The sequence below is a fragment of the Typopeltis vanoorti genome, chromosome 9 (assembly GCF_054136105.1).
Source record: "Typopeltis vanoorti isolate ZY-2024b chromosome 9, IOZ_Tvanoo_1.0, whole genome shotgun sequence".
Taxonomy (NCBI): domain Eukaryota; kingdom Metazoa; phylum Arthropoda; class Arachnida; order Uropygi; family Thelyphonidae; genus Typopeltis; species Typopeltis vanoorti.
Genome location: NC_143557.1, coordinates 4,116,449 through 4,141,214, shown reverse-complemented (window position 1 = coordinate 4,141,214; position 24,766 = coordinate 4,116,449). Strand labels below are relative to the sequence as shown.

General features: G+C 35.7%; 1 protein-coding gene across 5 annotated transcripts in view; it reads left to right on the top strand.

Annotated features, from left to right (window-relative positions):
* Positions 1 to 24,766, top strand: part of LOC150102853 (eukaryotic elongation factor 2 kinase-like) — a 389,384-nt gene that overhangs the window by 121,069 nt on the left and 243,549 nt on the right. For all 5 annotated transcript variants that reach the window (XM_090397538.1, XM_090397535.1, XM_090397537.1 and 2 more), the window contains 2 exons: positions 1,101 to 1,276; positions 1,416 to 1,453. In XM_090397538.1, coding sequence (XP_090253664.1) covers positions 1,151 to 1,276; positions 1,416 to 1,453 — 164 coding nt within the window. In that variant the 5' untranslated portion in view covers positions 1,101 to 1,150. The remainder of the gene's footprint in view (positions 1 to 1,100; positions 1,277 to 1,415; positions 1,454 to 24,766) is intronic.

The window sequence follows — 24,766 nt, the reverse complement described above, 5'->3', positions numbered from 1 at the left end:
GCTATCATTATACAAGATAGCAGTATTTAACCTATTTTAACTTAGAAAAGAAAGACTTGATCCAAGGCCATGAATTACTTGGATATTGATGCAGTTAAATGACCAAAAGATAATTTCCGACAATATTGGAGCCCTGAAAAGTAAGACTGATCCGAAGGAAAAATGTTGATCGGAAGTTAATAATTTAATTGTAGTTAATAATTCATTAACTTAATCATCCTTAATGAACACTTGAGTATTAGCTATCATATAATCTGAAGAGAACACCCTGTTGCTGATATTTGTCTTAACGGCTGCATATTAGTGCTTATGATGAGGGAAGGTCTTGGTAAGAGTAGGAACAAGTAGGTACAGTAATATCTCAGTTATCAAACTCTGTTGGGAAATTAATTTGCTTGTTGATAATCAAAGGGTTGGTTAATTGGAAGTATAGTAACATTGTTCTATCTAAGATGTCTGATTATATTTTATTTAATTGAGGATTTGTTTACATGATGGTTAGATATTGAGAAATAGTTAATTTGCTTTTGTGCTATTTTCACAACTTAAATGGAATATTGCACCCAAAATCTGTTTCTCTAGCAATCAGAAGGTCCAGAAATAATAGAGAATAGGTAGTATTCTAGATGCCATTTATGAAGGTAAACTGAATGAATTTAAATTTCCTAGCTTGGCAATTGATAGATAAAGGCTGATGATAAAGATATTTAAATTAATAAAGGGTTTTTACTAGATTGATATGAATGAATTATTTGTAGAGTGTAGGGAGAGCATAGCATAACGAGTGGCAACCACTGGAAGTTGTATAACAGTATAGCGAACAAACAAGTGAAGTTATGTTTTTGTGGAAAATGGTAGTTAGTGAATAATATTGCATTGCCAAAGATTATTTTGAATGATTTTGTAATTGAGCAGTATAATCATTTATCAATTATTTTTGTTTATATATGAACGTCCACATATGACTGGGACTTCTTCCTATTAGCCTGACTCTGTGAAGGTTTGTGATTGTAATTTCATACATCTTATATAACTTGATGTGATGTATATTCCATGGATTTTTTTAAAATTTTTTTAAGACATAATTCATTATTCTCTAGATCATATTGTAAGACTTCGGTGGAAGGAGGCAGCCAAAAAGGTATTATGTATGCGTGATCCATGGGCAGAGTTTCACCTCGAACAACTGAAAACAGAAGTGGCCAAACGTTACCGTTATAATGCTATTCGAAAGACATGGATTGTAGATGAAATATTAGTGAAGATTGCAAAGGAAGTAAGTAATGCAGTTATTCCTTTGTGGATCTCAGTCAGAAATTGAAATTAAATATCTTTATTTTCATTGTTTTTTTAATGGCAAAATTAAATTTAATAATAGTTTGATGGGCTTATTTTTTCCCCCCTCTCATCTGCAGCCATTTAGCCGTGGTGCAATGCGTGCTTGCTACAGATTGTAAGTTTATTTTGAAATTTGTTTATTTACTTCTTTATCTCTTTTCACAGTGCATATAGTGTGTGTAAATGAATCACATGAATGCATATAAGTTTTGATTTTCAAAACCTCTTGCATTTATATATTGTGTTCACCAGATTGATTACTTTGTAATAGTTACTGTCTCATTCAATATTTGTAGTTGCCTATAAAATTATAATTACTTCCTTAACATTGTTTGTTTATTTATTTTGTCTCATTTTATTTATATTCAAAAGAAAACTATATAAATAAACATTCCACTTGAATTATATTGTATTATTTACAGTCATGATTTAACATGAATGTTGAGTCAATGTGCATAACAATTTCATTTAGGCTTTATCAACCAGATTCTTAATTTTTTGTTAAGATTTTCATCATCCATAGAATAGCCATAACCAGAAATTCTGTTGTCTTTAAAATTTCATCTTTCTGCTTTCTATTTTTGAGAATAATTCATGAATTGTTGATGAGAAGATAATATAAATCTCCTCCCTCAAAAAAAGGATTAAACTTATTCAACCTTAATTTACACTTGCTTAATTTATTCCAATTGATACTGGAATAAATTATTGCTTACTGTGGGTTTTTGTTTGATGTTAGCAACTGAGTATTTTCATAGTTCTGTATCTCATGTGTAATAACTTCTAAAATAGGATATCCTTTAGAAAATTAAAATTTTCCTCTTACTTAATGAAATTAGGTTTGCAAAAAGTTTTTATTGCTTTAGATAAAAATTACACAGTAGTGAGCTTGTTCTTTATTTTTGTTAATTGGAGTTTTGAGTTTACTTTCATACATTTATTAGAGTATCTTTCATTTTCTGTGATATTGACCACGAAACACTTAGTTTTGATAATGCATAGTTATCGGTTATAAATGTAAGTTTCTGTGGTTTAGCAGTTCTGTGGGAAGTTTTCATTATTGAGACCACATAATATAAATAAAGAGTTTTAATAAAAAAATAAGCAATTAAAACCCAACAAGTTTTGTATATCGTAAGACTGACATTATCAGGAGTAGTGGTACATAAAAGTTTTACACAACAATTAATTACACATCAGATATTTTTGACGACTACACAACTGTTAAAAAATAATTTATAAACCAGAATATAAATGGTAAATTTATTACTTTATGCATGTTGGAACATTGTTAGTTGTTTCTATCGTGTTCTGTGGTATCACGCATGCTAAATCCTAGATCTGTGGCAGTTAAATTTTTGATGAAAGCAGACCATACTTGATTAATTAAGACCACACTGTAAAATTAAGCTGTGATTTTCATTGCATTGTGTAGGGATCCTAAGCATTTGTGAGGCTTCATTAAATTTTCTTGTAAAACAGTTATGATCAATATATGACATTTTTGTTTGTTGCCAGAGTACTAGATGGCCAGTAGTTACTTCTCCTGTGGCACTTGTTATGTAGGCCAGACAGATCCGCATGTCTGAACATGTAAAAGACATAAAAAGAAGAGAGCATAAATCAGGCCTGGCATTCGACAATGAATGCCAGGCCTGATTTATGTAATAAAATATAACATTCACTCTTGAACTAGAACTGCACAAAAAAATTACTGTTCCTTGATATCCTTGAAGTAAACAAAGGGGAAAAAAAGTTATCCTTTTCTGTATACAGAAAATTTTCCACAACAAAGATTTTTAAATGATGCTTCACACCATCATCCATTGCAAAATAGAGGCATAATTAAAACTTTATGAAACAGGGCATACAATACATCAAGCATGCCAATTAAAAGGAATGAAGAACTGCACTACCTGAAACAGAACCTTGCACTTAATTATTTTGAACCCAAGACGATCAGAAAATTTTTAATACATCTCTTGCAACTCCCTTACTTAAACAAGATTTCCAAAATGCAATCACACTGCCTTACATCAAGAATGTCATAGACAAAGTTGCTGCATTACTCTGCAAGTACAACATAAAAGTGGCTTTTGTTCTTTATGAAATATATCAAGATTCCTACATCCACCAAAACCTCCACATCACCCTATGGAAAAACCAGATGTCTGTGAGATTCATTGCTCTTGTGGCATTTGTTATGTAGCCAGACAGGAAGGTCAGGAGAGATCCGCATGTCTGAACATGTAAAAGATGTTGAAAATAGAAGAGAGCATAAATCAGGCCTGGCATTCCACACAGCCACTACTAGCCATCAAGTACTCTGGCAAATAAACAAATGTCATATATGGATCGTAACTGTTTTACAAGAAAATATAAAGAAGCTTCACAAATGTTTAGGATCCCTACACAATGCAATAAAAATCAAGGCTTAATTGTACATAAAGTATGGTCTGCTTTCATCAAAAATTTAATTGCCACCGACCTAGGATATAGCACGCAATACATAGAACACGATAGCAACAACTAGCAAAGTTCCAACACACATACAGTAATGAATTTACCCTTTGTATTCTGGTTTATCAATTATATTTAACAGTTGTGAAGTTAGCAAAAATATCTAATATGTGTAATTAATTGTGTAAAACTTATGTATCACTATCCCTGATGTTCTAAGTCTTACGACATATGAAACTTGTCAGGTTTTAATTGCTTATTTTTATTAAAACTCCTTTATGTAATAATGTGGTGTTAATACTGAACTTCTTACAGAAATGCTTATTTATCATCTATGATATTCAAGTTAACTGCTGATGTGTTAAAGCAGAGAGAGAGAGAGATGGAGAAACTGGAATGAGAGGGATGTGAGAGAGAAGTACTTAATTTAAAGTAATCTTAACTTCATTCGTGTTTTTTTTTTTTTTCCTATTGTGTTTTCAAAGTGAAAAACATGAATGAGGTTAAGATTATTTCACATGAAGTTTTTTTTTTCTCTTCCATTCTATTTCTTAATTATTTCACCAGTAGATTGGTCACCAAATATTCTTCATAAGCACATTGGTACGGTTTAGTACATACGTGGATGGTCTGAAAAGTTCTCGGTCATAAAAGGAAACACTATTGGCAAGATTTTTTTTTTATAAATTGTTTTATCTGTCATAAGCATCCATGCGAAATTGCAAGTCATTCTATCAAGTACTTTATTTTATACAGCTGTCGGAAGCCAAAGTGTTTTCTGTATCCCTTGAAATGGATAAAATTGAGTATCGTGCGGTTATAAAATTCTTTGTAAAAGAAGGTTTAACACCAAAAGAAATTCTTTCGAAGTTCATAAAAGTTTATGGGCACTCTTCTCCTTTGTTTTCGACAATTAAAAAATGGGCTGCCAAGTTTAAATGGGGCCGTACCAGCCTTGAAATCCTAACAACACCAGAAATCATTGATCAGTGCACAATATGGTATTGGATGACCGGTGAATCGAAGTGCGTGAAATTGCTGAGACTATAGGCATTTCAAAAGAATGTGTAGGATATGTTTTGCATGAAGAATTGCAAATGAAAAAGCTTTGTGCAAGATGGGTGCCATGCTGATCAAAAATGCACTCGCATGAAAATCTCTGAACAGTGCTTAGAGCGTTTTAACAAGAATAAAACTGATTTTGTGCATCAATTTATTACTAAAATTAAAAGGAATGAAGAACTACACTACCTGAAACAGAACCTCGCACATAATTATTTTGAACCCAAGACGATCAGAAAATTCTTAATACATCTCTTGCAACTCCCTTACTTAAACAAGATTTCAAAAATGCAATCACACTGCCTTACATCAGGAATGTCATTTGGATTTACCATTATACACCAGAATCCAAACAGCAGTCAAAGCAGTGGACAGAAACCAGTTGTTCAGCTCCAAAGAAGACGAGGTCATGGCATCGGTGTTTTGGGATGCTAAAGTTTATTAATTATTATGAGAAGGGTAAAACAATAACTGGGGAATATTATTCCGATCTTTTAACCAGACTAGATAAAAAAAAAAATTCATGAGAAAAGACCCAATTTGCAGAAGAAAAAAATCATCTTTCATTAGGACAATGCACCTGCTCACAAAGGTGTTTTGGCAATGGGAAAATTAAGGGATCTGCATTATGAATGGTTGGAATATCCACTCTATTCCCCAGATTTGGCTCCCTCTGACTTCTATCTCTTCCCAAAACTAAAACTCTTCCTCGCTTTTTTCTTCGAACAAGAGGTGATTGTAGTTGTAGAGGGGTATTTTGCAGAACTTACTGAGAACCACCACAGGGATGGGATAATGGTGCTGGAGCATCGTTGTAATAAATGTATGTCTTGAGGATGATTATGTTGAAAAATAAAAATAATTTTGAAATTATAAATTCGTTTTTTCATTGTTAGGCCGAAAACTTTTGAGACCACCCACATATATGTGGGCAAAAAGGAAGAAAAAGAATAGACTGAATATCCTACAATCTTAATCATTATACTTTATGGAGGTAATAAAAGTGAACTTGGGCTGATGCTTTCCCAGATTTTTGATAGTTTGAGTCATCTTTATTCCCCCCCCAAAAAAAAAAAAATTCACTGATTGATAGTGGCAAAAGCTTCCGTTTTTATTATGTTTAATTCATGCTTTGCAGAAGAGATGAAGATCTTTCTTAAATAGAAATATCAATCACAGGCTTGGTATTTAGGTCTGTGACCCTTAATACCAATGATTTGAAGAGCTTCATAATTCTCAGCTTCATGAACAGTAGGAGGAGGGGGTGATATCATTGTGACATAAGTTGGTAAAGAGCTAACCAGTTAACTGAACAAATTTTTCATATAATGGAGGGAGACATTATCATAACAAGTGGCCTTCCTGGAAACACTAAAGGGGATTGAAACAGGAGAGTGAGGAGAAGGTTCCTTGCATGGAGAACAGTCCTGAGTGGAATGCATTAACTTAAGAGTGGTGAGTATAGAAAGGTGAATGAATTTAAGCCATGGTTAATTGATCTTATATTTGACAATGGTGGTGACCTGTTGCAATGAGTCTTTTGACTGTGTTAGTCTGTTAATAATAAATGGCAGTAACAAATGTCTTAATCTTGTACATGCATACTTTGTACAACATATATATTTGAGGGATACACATTATAGAATGTTATGTGCCTGTTACTTTGAGATCAGGAAAAGCAAAGATATTGCTAATGGGAGATTTAATGTGAGAAATATTGACTGAGACAAAAGAACTGATAATAAACATTGTGTTCCGAGCATTTTCATAATAGTTACTGAAGCATATAGTCTTGAATCCTAAAATGTTTGAGGAATTAGTAGTAGACCGTTATTTACTTAAACATTTTTTGATAGTGATGATTTTTGATTGTGGAAGAGGAATTAAGACTGGGGAGGGGTGAATGGTAATTACAAAACAGTAATGGAATTTCAGAAAAATTAACTTTGAAGGTATAAGAGAATTAAGAAGCATTAACTTGGAGACTTTTAGAAAGTGACACAAATGCAAATTGGTTAACACTGATAAATTAGCACCTTGTATAATGGCTAAATTTATTCTTAGATATCAGTTTCTTAATCAGTTTGAAGTCATATGAATGAATAATCAAACTCAAGAAAATGTGTTAAAAGAAAAATCTTTGGAAAAAAGTGTATATCTGATATATCAGCTATTGAATATGATAGATATAAGCGCCCATCTAGCATTAACTTATTTTTACATTAATTTCACACATCAGAGGTCTCATGACCAGTGTTCCATCAAAGCACCAGTCAAGAAGGGAGTGCATATGCCTAGTAATGTTGTTGAACACGCCAAACAAGTAAAAATAGGGAGATTATTAGCTTTTTTTATAAGACTATGAGGTGGCCACATCTTGACTATTGCACATAGTTGGTTACCTGGGTTTCTTAGATCAGGAGGCAGTGGAAAGGATCTAGAAATGAGCTCTCTATGAGGGTAGATTGAAGGTAGGGTTGCGGAGTTCAGTTTACAGGCAGAAAAGAGGGGTGGGCATGACAGAAACAAGTTACTAAAGGAATTCTATAACATTAACACATAAAGAATTTTTCAATCCATGATGAATAGAGAGAGAGAGAGAGAGAGAACTAAGTCTGCCCTGTAAGTTGTGTAAGAGTGATTAGTAAGGGTGTCTGTGGACTAATTTTTTTTTGCAGGGAGAGTGGTATGGATTGCCAGAAAGATATTTGAGTGTCCTGACTGTGAATGAGTTGAAGTATGTGGGTATTGTGTGAATAATTGTTAGGAGTTTTTCACGATGGGTATTCTGACTCTGTGGTGGAGGTACTTGTATAATAATATCTGTACATACTTATGCATCTCCATTGATCATACATAATCGCAAATAAATGAACTGAATAACTTTTAGACAAAGTACAATTTTGGGATAAAGAAACAATAAATGAGATTAATTTTCATAATACTGGATTTCCTAGGATATAATGAACACCTGAACTATATGCATACCCTGGTCATGTGACATGGGTATGCATGTAGTTCATAGAGAATTTCGTTGTAGCGAATCACTGCTTCTTTATGTTATTTTCATTCGTAGATGCATGTAATTATTTAATAATATTCTTAAGCAGTCATATATGTGCATAAAGCATTAGTATATGTTCTATTACATAAATAACAAACAAATTTAGAATTTTTTTCAAAGGTGAAAAAAGGTATTCTGAATAGCTTGGTTTTCACTCCAAGCTGTTTGATCATTCATCAGTCTGCACCATTAAAAGTTTTTTGTTTTGACAATCATGTTTATGGGTAACCAGTATTAACAAGCATGGCACTTTTCACTTATTTTTGTTTTTAACAAATATGTAATAGCATTAGTGTGAGGTAAGATTAGTGCAGCCTATCTCAGTACCTGATTTTTTTTTTTTAAATGTTTGGCCCATACACGAGAGGTTAGTTGATCAACCTATAGTACGTTAGTACTGTATATGGGTAGTGGGTTGGGAAAGGAGAAAGTTGTTCATATTTGATTTAAAAGTCTGTATATTGTATTCCTTGGTAAATACATCAGAGGGGAAGAATGTTCCACAGTACAGCAGTAACAGGGATGAAGGAGGATGAAAAGAAACTTGTTCTGTGGGTTTCAAGGTGCTATGAAAGGAGGTTAGGCAGCAGCTGTATGTGTTCCAATGGGCTTAGTACTGAGTGGGGGAATTATCGATGCTATTTCAGATGAACATTTGCCATTGAAATATTTATAGAATACACAAATTGCAGAGACCAAATGTCTGTGTGAAAGTGAGGAGAGTGAGATACATCATTGTCACTAAATTTTAATAATTTTAATATTAGTATCTAATGTAATAGGTTTATTAGTCTTCTTTTTCAGTGGAAGAAAAGCACCTTTACTTTGAATTTTATCTGCCATTATTAATACAGTTAAATAAATTATAAACAGTTTATTATTTACAGTGAAACACTAAAACTCAGAGAGATGCAGCAAGCAGTGACATTGTGAACAAACTGTTCACAAAAACTGCATATCAGCTGATTCACAACAGCATCATGTCACCAAAACTGTCATATGAACGAATTAAGCATTGTATAAATGGGTATTGGTCATAATCAAAAAGTGTCACAAGTGTATTGTTGTAAAGCAGAGTATTACTGTGGTAGATTCTGTTGGTTATCCACTTAGAAGCTTTCTCGTCTCTGTTTGGTCTTATCTACTGGTTTCTTTGGTGATGCTGATACAGTGGAGAGAGTGCAAAGGAGTGTATTAGGTAATGGGATTTTGGAATACAGATCATGAAGTTCAAGAATTTGTGGACTGCCAACAATAGCAAACAGGAGAAAGAGGGATGACATGGTTGAGACTAACACATTTCTGAAAGCTTATACATGATACTAGTAGAAGTTTTAATTTTATGTTGGGTGGGGAAAGGATGTGAGAGCATCTATAGAAGTTGAGAATGAATGCAGTGAAGAAAGGGTTGAGAACTACATTTTTCTTTCATAGAGTAGTGTGTGATTGGAATGGATTGCCTTTGGAGGTTGAGCAGGTAGTTCCGAATGAGTTCAAAAAGTATGACAGCTGGCATGGGTGATATATGGCCTCTTTCAATGAGTCCGTGATTCACTGTAGTCAGTAAAGTACTCTTAATAACCCAACCTGACTCCTGCTTCGACTTGTTTGGCAACTTCTCAGAACAAGACTTGCATAATCACTCTTCTCAATTGGAGGAAGAGTATCTATCTTGGTTCTGAATATATCATCTGATGCTATTACCACATTCAACACTCTCTCAAACCCCTGCTTCCCCTCTATAACATGTTATTTCAGGTAATTAATCCCTTAGCAACTGTATAAATTCTACTTCCATCTTACTTTGCCCCCTTCCTCCCCCCCAATCTTTGTCCCCATACTTAGTCTCCTATAATAAATGTTTAACCTGCACTCATTGTGCTATCTTCTGATACATGGTTTCTACATCTTCCTGTGACCCCCCCCCACCCCAGTTTAAACCAGCAATCAACAATATATTTTGTTTGATTGGCCTCTTTCTCACACCAGACAGCCTTAAATGAACCATATCCCCCGGACCTAAAATCTTCTAACTTCTAATTTTGTTGTTTGCAATTCTTCAAATACCTTACCTTCTCTCCTGTTCCCTCTATCTCCTCCTTGAAAATACTGTTCCCGACCATTTTTCCGAATGTATATTTTTATGAAAATTTATTAGTTTTCACTTTCTTAATACCAAGTGGAGCCTTAAGTAACGTAGAGAATCATGATTGATAATCATTGATATGTGTCAAGAATCGTTTCACCATCGCTTAAGTAATAGTTGGCCAGATTTTAATTAAAATTCATGGAGAAAATGCAAGATGAACCTAAGATAATTTCATTGGGGGCGAAGGTTGAAACTACTCCTAAATGGATATATTTACTACAAGAGTAAATCTGGTCCACAGGGTAAAATATATTGGGAGTGTAAAAAACGTAGAACGAAAGAATATTCGGCACGAGCTATTACAACTATGGATGGTCAAAATATGACAGTTTGAAAAGGGAGATGATCAGTCATCTCACTCCCATCCACCAAATAGAGAAGAAGCAGAGGCAGAGAATGTAAGACAAAATTTAAAACATAATGCCCAAGAACATCCAGAGCTTCAACCAGCTCAGATACTGTGAAATGAACTGCAGAGGGTGCCCTCAGGTATTTTAAGCTTTTTACCTGAACGAGAAAATTTTAAAAAATCCATTAGAAGGAAAAGATTACATGATCAACCAGCCAATCCTGCATCACTTCAGGAATTATTCCAGATTCCAGAAAGATACACTAAAACTCTTCAGAGTGAAAATTTTCTTCTGTATGATTCCTATGCTGACGAAGAAAGTCATGAAAACAGGATTATGGTGTTTGGAACTAAAGAAAATCTACAGATTTTAATGAGCAGTCAAGAGTGGTTTCTTATTGGTATGTTCAAAGTCTACCTCAGTATTTTTGTGCAAATGTTTACTGTTCTAGGAGTACTAAGAAGGCCTGGAATAAATCCAGAATATGGCGACAGTGTACTATGTATTCCATTGATTTATGCCTTATTAGCAAATCTTCTTGAATGCCATCTCATATCGGAGGTCGGCGACCACCTTGGCAAATTTTGAGCGGTTCTCAGCTATTCTGAACAGTCTCTCAGAGTTCATACCAGTCCACTGTCTGATATCTGCCAGCCAAGATTTTCTTCGTCTTCCTTGTCCTCTTCTTCCATTTATCTTCCCTTTTATAATCAATTGAAGTATCTTATATTTTTCATTACGAAGTAGGTGACCAAGATATGCAGTTTTCCTTCTTTTTATGGTATCTAAAAGTTCACGTGATTTCCCCATTTGTTTCAGTACTTCCTGATTGGACGTTTTTGCTGTCCATGGGATTTTTAACATTCGTCTGTATAACCACATCTCAAAGGCTTCAAGTCTTTTTATTGATGTTGTCTTCAAGGTCCAAGTTTCTGCACCGTACAGCAGTACAGACCATACATAGCATTTAACCATGCGTGTTCTAAGTTTAAACTGCAGTTACACAGTGTTGGTTTCATCAAGAGAAAATTTTTTCTTGCCATTTCAATTCTAACTTTTATTTCCATTTCTGGATTGCAATCTTCATTTAACCAGCATCCGAGATATTTAAACTTTGCCACTCTTTCTATTTGTTTCCTATTTAAAGAAAGTGCTAAATAAAGAATTGGTTTCTTACTTATGACCATTAATTTAGTTTTGGTGATATTTATTTTTGATCCCATTTTTTCACTCTCTGCATTTATTAGCTCCAAAAGATTTTGAAGATCCTGAATATTGTCAGCCAGAAGAGCTGTATCATCGGCATATCGGATGTTACTGATGATTTCACCATTTACACTAATCCCTTCCTTTCTTCCTTCCATGACTTTTTGAAATATGGCTTCTGAGTAGATGTTAAAAAGAAGAGGTGACAGCACACATCCTTGCCTTACTCCTCGTTTGATGTTAATGGAGTCTGTAATAATGTCATCAACTTGAACAGATGCCTTTTGGTTCCAATATAAGTTTTCAATGATCCTGATGTCTTTACCATCTAATCCAATTCTTTTTAATAGTACAATCATTTTAGCATGTTAGACTTTGTCAAATGCTTTCTCGAAGTCGATGAAGCAAATGAATATTACCTTGTTTTGGTCAATACATTTTTGAAATAAGATCTGAGAACAGAAAAGGGCCTCTCTTGTTCCCAAGCCGTTTCTAAAGCCGAATTGGGTATCACTGATGGTGTCTTCACATTTTCTGTATATTCTTTTTTGAATTATTTTCAGAAACATTTTGAGAACGTGACTCATTAGGCTGATCATTCTATAGTCATTACAAGTTTTCGCATTTACTTTTTAGGTAGCATGATGAAGGTCGACTGTAACCAGTCTTGAGGGATTATGCCTGTATCGTAGATCTTATTAAATAGCTTTACTAATATGTTAATGTTGTCGCCTTCTAATAACTTTACTATTTCTGCCGGTATTCTATCTGGTCCTAGGGCTTTACCATTTTTAGCTGAGTTCAATGTACATTCTATCTCTGATTTTAGAATGCATGGACCTTCCATATGTTCATAAGTATTTTCTGGGTTTTGTCTGTCATCAGTAAAGAGTTCTTCTATATATTTCACCCATTCTTGTATTTTGTCATCCTTTTTGGATATAATTTCTCCCTTTTTGTATCGAAGGATACAGAATTGTTTTTTCTTATATATACCTGAGGTCTCTTTCATCTTTTTGTGTAGATTAAAATTGTCATGTTTTTCCTGTAGAATTTCTATTTCTTTACATTAGCAAATAAAGAACAAAATTGCTACACTAAGATTTTGCATAGCATTTTGTCTTTAGCCCATGTTTTTGCAATTGATGTTACACAGCCAACTTGAATAATGTGCGACTTCGAATTGGCCATCATAAATAGCGTAAGTGCTGTGTTCCCAAATTCAACAGTATCTTGCTGTCTTTTCCACTTATCCCAATCTTTGTACAGAAGGATTCAGGTTGAGGGGCTACAAAAACTGTATAGCAACCCTGAAGATCATCAACTAAAGGGTGAATTACATGTGCTACTGGCTTTAACGTCTGTCCCTGTTGATGATGTTGTCATTGCCTTCAAAGAATTGAGAGAAGAGGTCTGCGATAATATCTTAACAATTTTTGATTACTTCGATTTGAATTATATATCTGGCCGAAGAGCACAGGAAAGAAGCCTTCAATGCCTCCTCATTATCCATGCACTCTGTGGAACCAATATGAGTCCACTATTCATAATCAATAACGGACGAACAACTTGAGCGAAGGGTTTCATAACTGCTTCCAGCAAGTAGCTGGAAAGCACTACCCCAGTTTGTATTCAGCTATAATAGAGTTACAAAAAGAACAAGCTGACTCTGAAACAGTGATACGTGAGTTCAGAATGGATAGAATAGTAAAGGCAGTACCAAAAAGGAAGTGGGCAGTTGTTCAGAAGAGTATTAAAACCATTGTCCTATCATATCAAAGATACAAAGAAGAGGGCCGAAGACTTGACTACCTCCGGTATATTGGATACAATTTCACTTTTTAGTAAGTCAATAAATTCATATATCCTAAGTTTATTTTATTATAAAGCTTATCTGTTTTAGCATGACTTTTATTAATATTTTACATTCTATTATTCGGAATTGAACATTCGGAAAAATATACATTCTAAAAAATGTCCATTCGGAAAAATGGTTGGGAATCGAAAATACAATACCCTTTACATTCTGTCCCTCTGACTATATCATTTTCCATCAACCAAGTCTCATTGATGCTTATAATTTTAGACCCATGCCAAAAACTCCTCTCCCTTATTTCTGATACTTCTGGAATTCATGTATATGCATTTCAACATTGTTTTGTACCCAAAATTACCTTTGTTTAATGTCATTACCAACCTGTTCAAATCAGAAACCTGTGAAATTGCATTTGGCATTGCATAATCACTTCTGTATACATGCTTATTTATTCCTGAGGTGCCATACACATGCTTGATTGGATATCCCCCCCCCCCTAATATTCACTTTCCCTGGTTTTGTACTTTGAAACTCTCATTAAATAATACGTTCTAAACAACTCCGAACATCTAACTCTGTGTTTAAATGTAGTATGTCAGGGATGTATAAGTCCTTTCATCCATCAAATTCACTCCATACATCAATAAACTGCACACCATTCCCCCTGCACAGTCTCCTCATTGCCTCATCAATCATGACCCTTCTTCTCAACTCTGTCATATCATACTAAGATAGCAGACTCACAAAAAGCGACTTCTTGACTCTTCATTTTCTCTTCTTTCAACAACTCATATCTTATTCAAATTAAGTGGATATTGAATCCAACATTATTTCAAAGCCGAATAGAGAAACTACAAGAATTTTGTGCTGAATATAGAAACTATAAAAGTTTTGGTGGATACAAACATAAGCAAACCTTTCATGACAGGGGAAACTCGTAGTAAAGGTGAAATAAGCTCTAATCACTATCCTTAGTATAATGTTATACATTATGGGGGGGGGTCACTACGCAGACTGGTTTCAACCTTTGTTGAGGTCTCGTCAGTGGGAGCCAGATCCAGATGTAAATACTCAAGTTGAAGTGATGCAGAACTTATACTTTACCATATGAGTTGCCAAAAAAGGTGTCACATCACAAAAGACACCAAGAATTACTGAAAACTTCTGTGATGCAAAATTATTCAAATTAAATGGATATTGAATCCAACATTATTTCAAAGCTGAATAGAGAAACTACAAGAGTTTCGTGCCGAATATAGAAACTATATATTATATAAAATATAGAATAAAGTTTTGGTGGATCCAAACGTAAGCAAACCTTTCATGACAGGGGCAACTCGTAGTAAAGGTGGAGTAAGTTCTAATCACTATCCTTAGTATTTCCCATAATATAAAACACATCTCCTAGCAGACAAGTATAATGTTATACATCATGGGGGGGGGGTCATTACCCAGACTGGTTTCAACCTTTGTTGAGGTCTTGTCAGTGGGAGCCAGATACAGATGTAAATGCTCAAGTTGAAGTGATGCAGAACTTATACTTTACCATACGAGTTGCCAAAAAAGGTTTAGCAATTTTATGGGGCAAAATTATGGGGGTCTATATATATATCATATATAGACAGCTCCCACTGACGAGACCTTTGTTGAGGTCTCGCAATGGGAGCCATACCCAGATGTAAATACTCAGGTTGAAGTGATGCAGAACTTATACTTTACCATACAAGTTGCCAAAAAAGGTGTCGCATCACAAAAGGCACCAAGAATTATGGAAAAAAAGAGAGCCAAAAGGCTTCACTTTGGCGATGCAAAGTATAATTTCTGCATCCCTTCAACCTGAGTATTTACATCTGGATCTGGCTCCCACAGACGAGACCTCAACAAAGGTCAAAACCAGTCTGGGTAGTGACCTCCGCCCCCCCCCCCCTAATGTATAACATCATACATGTCTGCTAGGAGATGTGTTTTACGTTATGGGAAATGGAGGAGGGTCACTAATCAGACCAGTTTCGACCTTTGTTGAGGTCTTGTCAGTGGAAGCCAGACCCAGATGTAAATACTCAAGTCGAAGTGATGCAGAACTTATACTTTACCATATGAGTCGCCAAAAAAGGTGTCATATCATAAAAGGCTTCACTTTTGTGATGCAAAGTATAAGTTCTGCATCACTTCAACCTGAGTATTTACATCTGGATCTAGCTCCCACTGACGAGATCTCAATAAAGGTCTAAATCAGTTTGGGTAGTGACCCCCCCCCCATAATGTATAACATCATACATTTTCACTAGGAGATGTGTTTTACATTATGGGAAATAGTAAGGATAGTGATTAGAGCTTACTCCACCTTTACTACGAGTTGCCCCTGTCATGAAAGGTTTGCTTATGCTTGGATCTGCCGAAACTTTTATAGTTTCTATATTCAGCACGAAACTCTTGTAGTTTCTCTATTTGGCTTTGAAATAATGTTGGATTTAATATCCACTTAATTTGAATATTTTTGCATCACTGAAGTGAAGCCTTTTGGCTCTCTTTTTTCAGTAGTTGTCTTTTATATCTTCTCTCATTGACCTTCTTATTTTATCTTCTTAACAATAATTCTTTCATTTCTCCTTTCTGCAAACTAACAGCTTCACTAACAACATTCTTATCTGTATTAAGATTCAGGTATCTTATAAACTGTCCCTAGTCTTTATATGGGACTGTCAGACAGTATGTTGGAAAAATGTGAGCTGATCTAGCAGCTCCATCTACAGTCTCATTTTCCGTAATTCCAATATGGCTGGGAATCCAGCACAACCAAAAATCCAAATTGTTTTCAGTTTATACATCAATAGTAAAACTTCAGAAAGCACTTAATGTGGATTATAAACATCAGAGGAGATGATCTGTAACTGAGTTTGTTTAAATTACACACTTTTGATAGCAATTTTCTTTTATGTGCACAGGTGCAACCTGGATTACATGTCACTCTGCTATATAATTACTGCAGTCAAGTGGGATCTGGTTGTATGTAGTAATATTTATAAACACAGCAAATGAGGTCTTAGATTTTGAATCATTAGTATAGATGCTCAAGAAATTTTAATGAGCTGTTCTGTTTGCAATAAACAATTGCCAGTAGACAGATGCAATATGACACTTTTGTAGTTAACAAAGTGAGAGGTTACAGAATGGAGTATAAACCAGCCATGCAGAAATGTGTTTAAGTTTCTTGCAGGTAATGTTGTCAACATTCATGCCAATAGCTCACATAATCTCATTATCATGCATACCAAAAAGGGGACATGTGGCAACGTGATGTGATATTGAGCTTCTCAAAGTGGACCTGTTATAGTTGTAGATGTTAATATGTTAGAAAAAGCATTGATAGTTGCTTTCTCGAAGTCAACCATTAATGTTTCGGGATCTAATGATGAACCCCTAAGCCCTTTAAGGCACTGAATAATCTGCTGTGAGTTAATTCTGATTTGCCAGAAAGCAAAGCAAAAAACTGCCATGGAATCCTTAGGGGTCTCATGCCACTCTCAATCCTGGATAAAGGAGGAGGGTCAGTCTGATGAGTGTCGATGCTGTAAAGAGAAAACACGATAGTTATCTGATGCATATACGATCAACAGCTACAACATGCCAGCTCGGAAGTCGTCCGGATCAACAAGGTCCTCGATACCAATTAAGTGATCAGGGGTTGGATTGAAAAGTGGGACACCAAAAGGAAACAGAAACTGAAACTAACAGAACTATTACCAGTAGGAATATGGAATGTACGGACACTTTGGATGGCAGGAAAACTAGAATTACTTCGTGAGGAAATGAAGAGATATCGGTGTGATATACTAGGACTGGCAGAGTTGCGATGGACATCAGCAGGAAAGATACATAGATGCGAAGTCATATGGTCATGGCATGACACCAAGCATGAAGTAGCAGTTGGTTTCCTTCTTAACAAAAAAGCTAGAAAGGCTCTCTCAGGCTACAAATCAGTCAATGAATGAATCATAGCAAGATTTCAAGCAAAACCATTTAATATATCAATAGTCCAGATATATGCACCCACATCTGACAGCACAGATGAGGATATTGACTTATTTTACAAAGATCTGACAGAGACAATGGAAGCAATACCAAAACAAGATGTACTAATTATTGAAGGAGATTGGAATGACAAAGTTGGAATATATAATGATGGTTGGGAAAGAGTCATGGAATAATGAATGAGGTAAAAAAATGTTAGAATTTGCTGTGGACCACAGTATGATGATCTGTAACACAAGATTCCAGCAAAAGGAGTGTGGAAAATGGACGTGGTGATCAAATGATAGGAAAACCAAGAACATGATTGATATGATTAAAAGAAGATGGATAACATCAGTACAGCAGTGTTGAACTTTTCAAGGAGCAGATATAGACTCGGATCATAGTTTAGTGATTGTAAACATCAAGTTGAAATTTAAAAAAAAAAAGAAAATATAAACCCCACCATCAGAAATGAAGAGAGCAAGAACAAGTGAAGCAGAAATAGGAAGAAGGTGCAGAACAATGTTAGAGGAGAAACTTAAAAGTGTGGACAAAGAAAAAAAAAATTAGAATCTTAGAGTGAAAGGAGTGATGAAGGCAATAGAAGATGCAGTTGAAGAAACAGTACCAGAAGAAGAGAAGATCAAAAAGAAATGGATTAAACAAGAAACACTGAAGTTAGTACAGGAGAAAAGAATGTTGAAGATAAGAAGGAATACATCAGAACAAATAGAGGAGCAATATAGAAGAAAGTGTAATGAGGTTGAAAATGCAGTCAGCCAGATAAGATGAAATGATTAGAAGTCCAATGCAATAATATAGAACAGTACTATGGAGAGCATAAAACTAGGGAGGTGTACAAAATGATTTGCGATATACTTCCGAAACATTAATGGTTGATTTCGAGAAGGCAACTATCAATTTTATATTAACATCAACAACTATAACAGGTTGTTTATTTCATATAGTACAAAATCTATATTGCAAAATTGTTGCCATTGGTTTGAAGTTATGCTATCAAACAGATGCTGAATTCAACACGAAAATTAAATGCTCCACAGTATTAGCATTTTTTTCCAGTGAGCGATGTTACTGATGGATTTGTTGAATTGACGATCCGCAGCAAAATGCTAATTATTTATGCAGCATCTCTTTTAATTTGCACAATTTTTAAATGATTTCATTATGTTATGTATCACTGATATTCACCTTATTTAAAATTGGCCTTTTCAATGAATTTATAATATCTTTTATCATCCATTGATTATTTACAAAAATGAATGCAAAATATCTTACGGCAAAAATGTCTTATGGCATAAATGTTTACAGCGAATTTTCCTAGAACCCTAGTCCATGTAGGATGATGCTCCAAAAGAGAGCTTATTTTTATGGCAAAGTTAAGAGACAATTGTTTCTGTTTAAGTGATAGGACCATTTCATTTGCTTCAATGTAAGGACCTTGAGTTAATACGTGGCTTTGGTGCCAGTTTACACTCATACTGAAATTTAATAGAATGAATACAGCACAAAGAACTAATTAAACAGCAGGTTTAATTGTTTTGATATTGTCTCTGTCAGAGAGAAATCTTCGAAAATACAATATTAAAATTTACAGCATGAAAACAAACACAAAATAATAAAGAAGAAATTAGATTATTTAAAGCTTCAAGTCCTATGACGAGCTCTCTTTATGGGTACTGTTGGCTAGCCTTAGCTGTGGTGGGAGGCCTAAGAAATAGTTTCCCAAATCTTGGGAAGTTCGTAGGCTTCTCATCTAACAGCGCACAGAGGGCACTCCCTCAGTAGGATTTTAGGCTTTAAATAGTTCTAATTTCTTTCGTTTTTTTTTTTTTTTTTTTTTTTGTGTTTATTCCAATTTTAATATTATTTCTGAAGCTGTGTCTTTGTCACAGACAAAATATCAGAATGATTTAGCCTGCTGTTTAATTATTTCTCTTTGTGCTATATTCATTGCATTAAATTTCATTATGAAAGACTTAGTGAACGATGTGTGAAAGGCACCAGTAGCTCTCTGCTATACACGTATTCCAGTGAACATCAGTCATTTTTCACATGGACATCCATGTCTGAGAACATCGTTATTGTAAAGGCATTAGTGCAAATAAACAGGAAATTGCTTCTATATATGTTCTCTTTGACATCCCACATGGGCAGTGGAAAAATGGCAGGGGAATAGATTATAAGATCTATTGCAGAATATGATCAGGTAGGCACATGGGAGAAAGTATTGTTTATTATTCAAAAGGAAATGTCATTATTATGAAGCATTCTTTCAGTGATACAACCCTGTCCATTTGTGTTGACACCACCCAACATCATGTTGTGTTTATTAAAGTTACCCATAAGAAGTATGTGCTCAGGCAGTTGCAAGATAAGCTATGAAGATTGATTTCAAGCATTAAAAACTTATTTTTTAATACTGACCATATACAAATATTTTAACATTCTTTGCCTACCAGTTTTGCTAGCAAACTGTCTAGCTTTTTCAAGGCGTTGACGCATAGATTGAACCAACAGACATACTAGCCAGTCTGGATATTGTGTCCCTCTTCACCAATGTACCAGTTGAAGAGGTAATAAACATCATTCAAGACCTCTTTCCTCTAGACATCACACAGATGTTTAAACACTGCCTTCAGTCTAATTTCTTCAAGGTTAATAACACCATATACCAACAATTAGAAGGCCTAGCAATGGGAAGTCCGCTATCACCATCTTGTGCAGACCTTTTCATGGAAAAACTTGAAAAAGAAATTCTCTCAACAATCTTCCCTAGACCATCTATATGGTGGAGATATGTTGATGATATTTTCATTATATGGCAAGATAGCTTAGAAAACCTAAAATCGTTTGTGAATAAAATCAACTCCATACATAGCAAGATAAAATTCACTCTGGAAGTTGAAAACAACAACCATCTGCATTTTCTAGACATCTTGATAAAAAGACAATCAAATAGTGTCAATTTATCTATTTACAGAAAGCTGACAGACACTGGAAGACACCTTCATTATACTTCTAACCATCACAAGACACACAAACTAAGCATTATTCATATGTTGAAAAATAGAGCACGTAAGTTTATATCAGAAGAGGAGGATACACAGACTGAAATCTCACTAATAGCCAAAACATTATCACAAAATGGATACCCTCCGAACATCATCAAAAAATATCTATACAGTGACAACCCCAGACAAGAAGAACCAAACTTCCAGCACATTTCTACTGTAGTGATTCCCTTCAAGTCGATTTCTTATCAAATAGCCAGAATACTAAAAGCACACAACATCATAGTGATCTTCAAACCAACCACCAGCATCAAACATTTTTTAGGATCACCAAAAGAAGGAGCCATTCTACAAATATCCAGGAGTATATTACATTCCTTGCTCCTGTGGTCTCGCCTACATCGGACAAACTTCACGAGAGTTTGGAGATCAGACAGACAGAGAGAGAGAGTACGTTGGTGATGTAAACCACAACAGAAGTATTTCTTCCGGCTTAGCACATCATTTCTGTACATCTAACCACACGATAGAGTGGCAAAATAGCTTCATGCCATATTTAAATGACGATTATAGACATCGTTTATTCAAGGAAGCCACAGTAGAGTTAAAAACTGGCGGAAACCTCAACAGAAACCAGGATACTATTCTTAACAGTTCATGGGAAAACCTCGTCCTCTCTCTAAATCCATCTGAACTACAGCTAGCTACTTCTAGTAGCAAGGCTTATACGTTGGTTAGACATAACTGGTAATTAGTTTACGGAATTAACAACGCAAATGAAGTATATTAATTAAAGGTAACTTTAATGAATCGCTTCTATATTTCGGCAACGTCACATTGCCATCTTCAGGAACATAAAGATATGGTATGTGCACGCAGGCACTAACACAAAGCAAATGAGGAAGAAAGCAAGAAACTAATATTGTTCCTAAAGTCCTAATGGTGCCCTCTTGCAGGCTAATTTGGTAGTCTTGGCTGTTGGGCTGAAGATCTCATAATGTAAGTCTCCCAAATTTGAGGTAGTTTCATGCACCCAAATTTGTTGAGGTTAGGAACGTTTTTTAGAGCGGCTGAAGATTCTTTGAATAATCTCTCGTATTTAAACTTGCTGCGATGAATTATTTTTGTTTTTTTCCAACGAATTTTCTGGTGGGTATCTAAGGCATGGTCTGCCAGCCCAGAGCGGCTGTACTGGTGAAACCGGATGTAGTCTTTGTGTTCTGAAATCCTGATATTAGTTGTTCTGCATGTTTTGCCAAAGTAGAACAATTTGCAGCTGCAAGGGACCTGGTATACACCAGGTAGGTCTAGGGGAAGTGGTTGGTCTTTGGTAGAGCGGATAAGGGATGCCAACTTTTTATATGGTCTGTAACAGGAAGTAAGGTCATATTTTTTGAGGATATTGGTTATTTTCTCAGAGGTGCCCTGGATGTAGGGGATGGTGATAGACTTGGTGTAATCTTTATTGTGGAGGGGGGGTTGTGGTTTACTGGTTTTAGTATTTTTTGGATTTTTTTTTTGGATTTTTTTTTTTTTTTTGGATTTTTTTGGGGTTATAGCCATTGGCTAAGAAAGTGTTGAGGATGTGGTTTAGTTCAGTAGTCAGGGCCTTGTCACATGAGCAGATTAATTTTGCCCTGTTATATAGTGTTTTTATAACCCCATATTGTTGTGAGGGGGGGGGGGGGGATTGCTGGTGAATGTATCGGCCAGTATGGGTGGGTTTTCTGTAAACAGAGAAAACCAAAGATCCATTAAGCTGGCGGGTGATTAAAGTGTCTAGGAAGGGGAGGGTGTTGTTTTCCTCTTTTTCTAAGGTGAACTGGACTCTGGGGTGTTGGTTGTTTAAGTGTGTTAGGAAGGAGTGGAGTGTGTCTGAGCCATGTGCCCAAATAGCAAACACATCATCCACATAACGAAGCCAAATAGTGGGTTTTTGTGGGGTGAACCCATGGCTGTCCCCTCTATCTGTTTGTAGAACTTTCCTTGCCAAACGAAATAGCCTGAGTTCATTGTGAACTGAAATAGGGCTGAGATATTGGGAGGAAACTTGGCTTGGATGAGCTCAAGGGTTTCTTTGAGTGGGACATTAGTGAATAGGGAGGAGACGTCAAAACTGACCATTATGTCAGTGTGATGGAGTGTGAGGTTTTCTATAGCTAGCTAGTGATCACATTATGTGTTTACAACAAACACACATGCGTGATAACACTGCCAACAATAAAAAATTTTTTTTTTTCTGCTGATTATGATCTGACACTTGTTTTTTACTAATTTGGGTGTGCTGATTTCAAATATCAAACCCATTTTTCTCTATCACGTCAGGTTTTTCCTCTATGGCATTTTCTTTTTGCTAATTTGTAAGTTTTTGATAGTTTTAAGGAGGCAGTACTATTTAGAGGATCAAAAAAAAATCGATTTTTTAATATTATTTTCTGAAAGTATGTACTTTTAGAAATCTGTTCCTAACTTTTTATCAAGAAATTCGAAAAATTCCCGAAGATATAGCCTATTATTCAAAGCAGTGCGAAGAATCGGAGTGCTCACCGCTCTCGCTTGTTAGTAAACGAATAAATGCATAAGAACCTGCAACGGCACATACTGGCGCTTTGAATGCGAGAGAGGCCGATAACCGACCTGATACATTTAGGTGATGAAAAGTAGGCGATGACAACTGCCTAAAACAAATGAATGCTATATGCGTCATAGCAGACAAAGAACGATCGAAATCAGTCAATCGTTAATCGATTGTGAAAGTATGATGAGCGTTTATAGCGTTTCAATAAAGTCTCTGGTTTTTTTTGTCTTGTTAATTGCATGTTAGTCGGCAGTGAAGAAAATACATCATGTCTACTACTCAAAATTGTGTCAATAGTGTAGATTCTTTCCGCTACATTTGTAGCAGCTTTACTGTTCCCAGTCAAAGGACAAATATCACTGATTTCGTTAAGAAAGTGTACTTTGCATACTTTGACGTAAAAATTGCAGATCAGGACAAGTCATGGGCTCCAAATAATGGAAGTGCTAGAAGTGAAGAAAATGGAAACAGTAGGAGAGAGGGAATGAGAGAGAGATGTAGGAGAGTGCTAGAAGAAGAGAGAATGGAAACAGTAGGAGAGAGAAGTATGGGAATGCTAGAAGAGAGAATAGCAGTAGAGGAGAGGGAATGAGAGAGACCTATGGGAATGAAAGAAGAGGAGAGAATGGAAACAATAGGAGAGAGGGAATAGTAAGAGGTATAATGTATGGTGACTCAATGATTCGTGGTGTTCAAGATAGGATGCGTGAGGAGTGTTTGCCAGGAGGAACAATAGAAAGGGTGGCTATGGCAATTAAGAGAGGTGAAAGGGTGGTGAGATGATTGTGATGGTAGGAACAAATGACTTGAGTGGTAATGTAAGTCGGGCAGCGAGAGATATGAGATTTTTGCTTGAGACTGTACAGAAGAAGACAGAGAGAGGAAAAATAGTGTGTGTTGCCTAGGTATGATAATGATGAGCTGAGCAGAAGAGCGGTGATATTGAATGGCATAATAGCAAGAATGTGTGACGAGAGGACTGGTATATGTGGATGCTTGGGGTGCGTTTGAGGAAAGAGAGGAATTGTATGCAAGAGATCGTTTGCATTTGAATGAGGAAGGACGTAGGCATCTGGAGAGATTGCCTTTCTGAACGAGTCAGTGTGTCCCAGGGAGGATGATAGCAGGGGTGGCCTCTTGTGGGAATGGATACTTGGGAGAAGGGAGACGATGTTAGGTAACACTGAGTCCAGTGGAGTCTAGAAGGGATAATGCTGGGTTTAGAAACAATGGCATTTATATGCTTTATACTAATGCCAGGAGTATCCGGAATAAGGGAGAGGAATTGGTGGTACAGATAGCATCAACCTGGCCAAAAATTATTGCGATCACTGAGACATGGTTGACAGAAGGGGATATAACAACAGGAATAGAAGTCGCTGGGTATAGCATTTTCCGTCAGGATAGGAGGGGAAAGTGTGGTGGTGGGGTACTGCTTATGATAAATGATGACCTATGTCCTCTAAGAGTGGAGGCTTTAGAAGGAAGTGAGACAAATGATTTTGAGAGTGTATGGTGTGAGGTAGAGGTAGGCAAGACAGGATATTTAGTGGGGTGTTGCTACAGACCCAGGAGCACAGAGGATGGGGACCAGGAGATGTTTAGACAGCTAAGTTTGGCAAGTGCAAGAAGAATGATTGTTATGGGAGATTTTAACTACAGTAGTATAAATTGGAGAGAGGAAGATGCATTTAGCA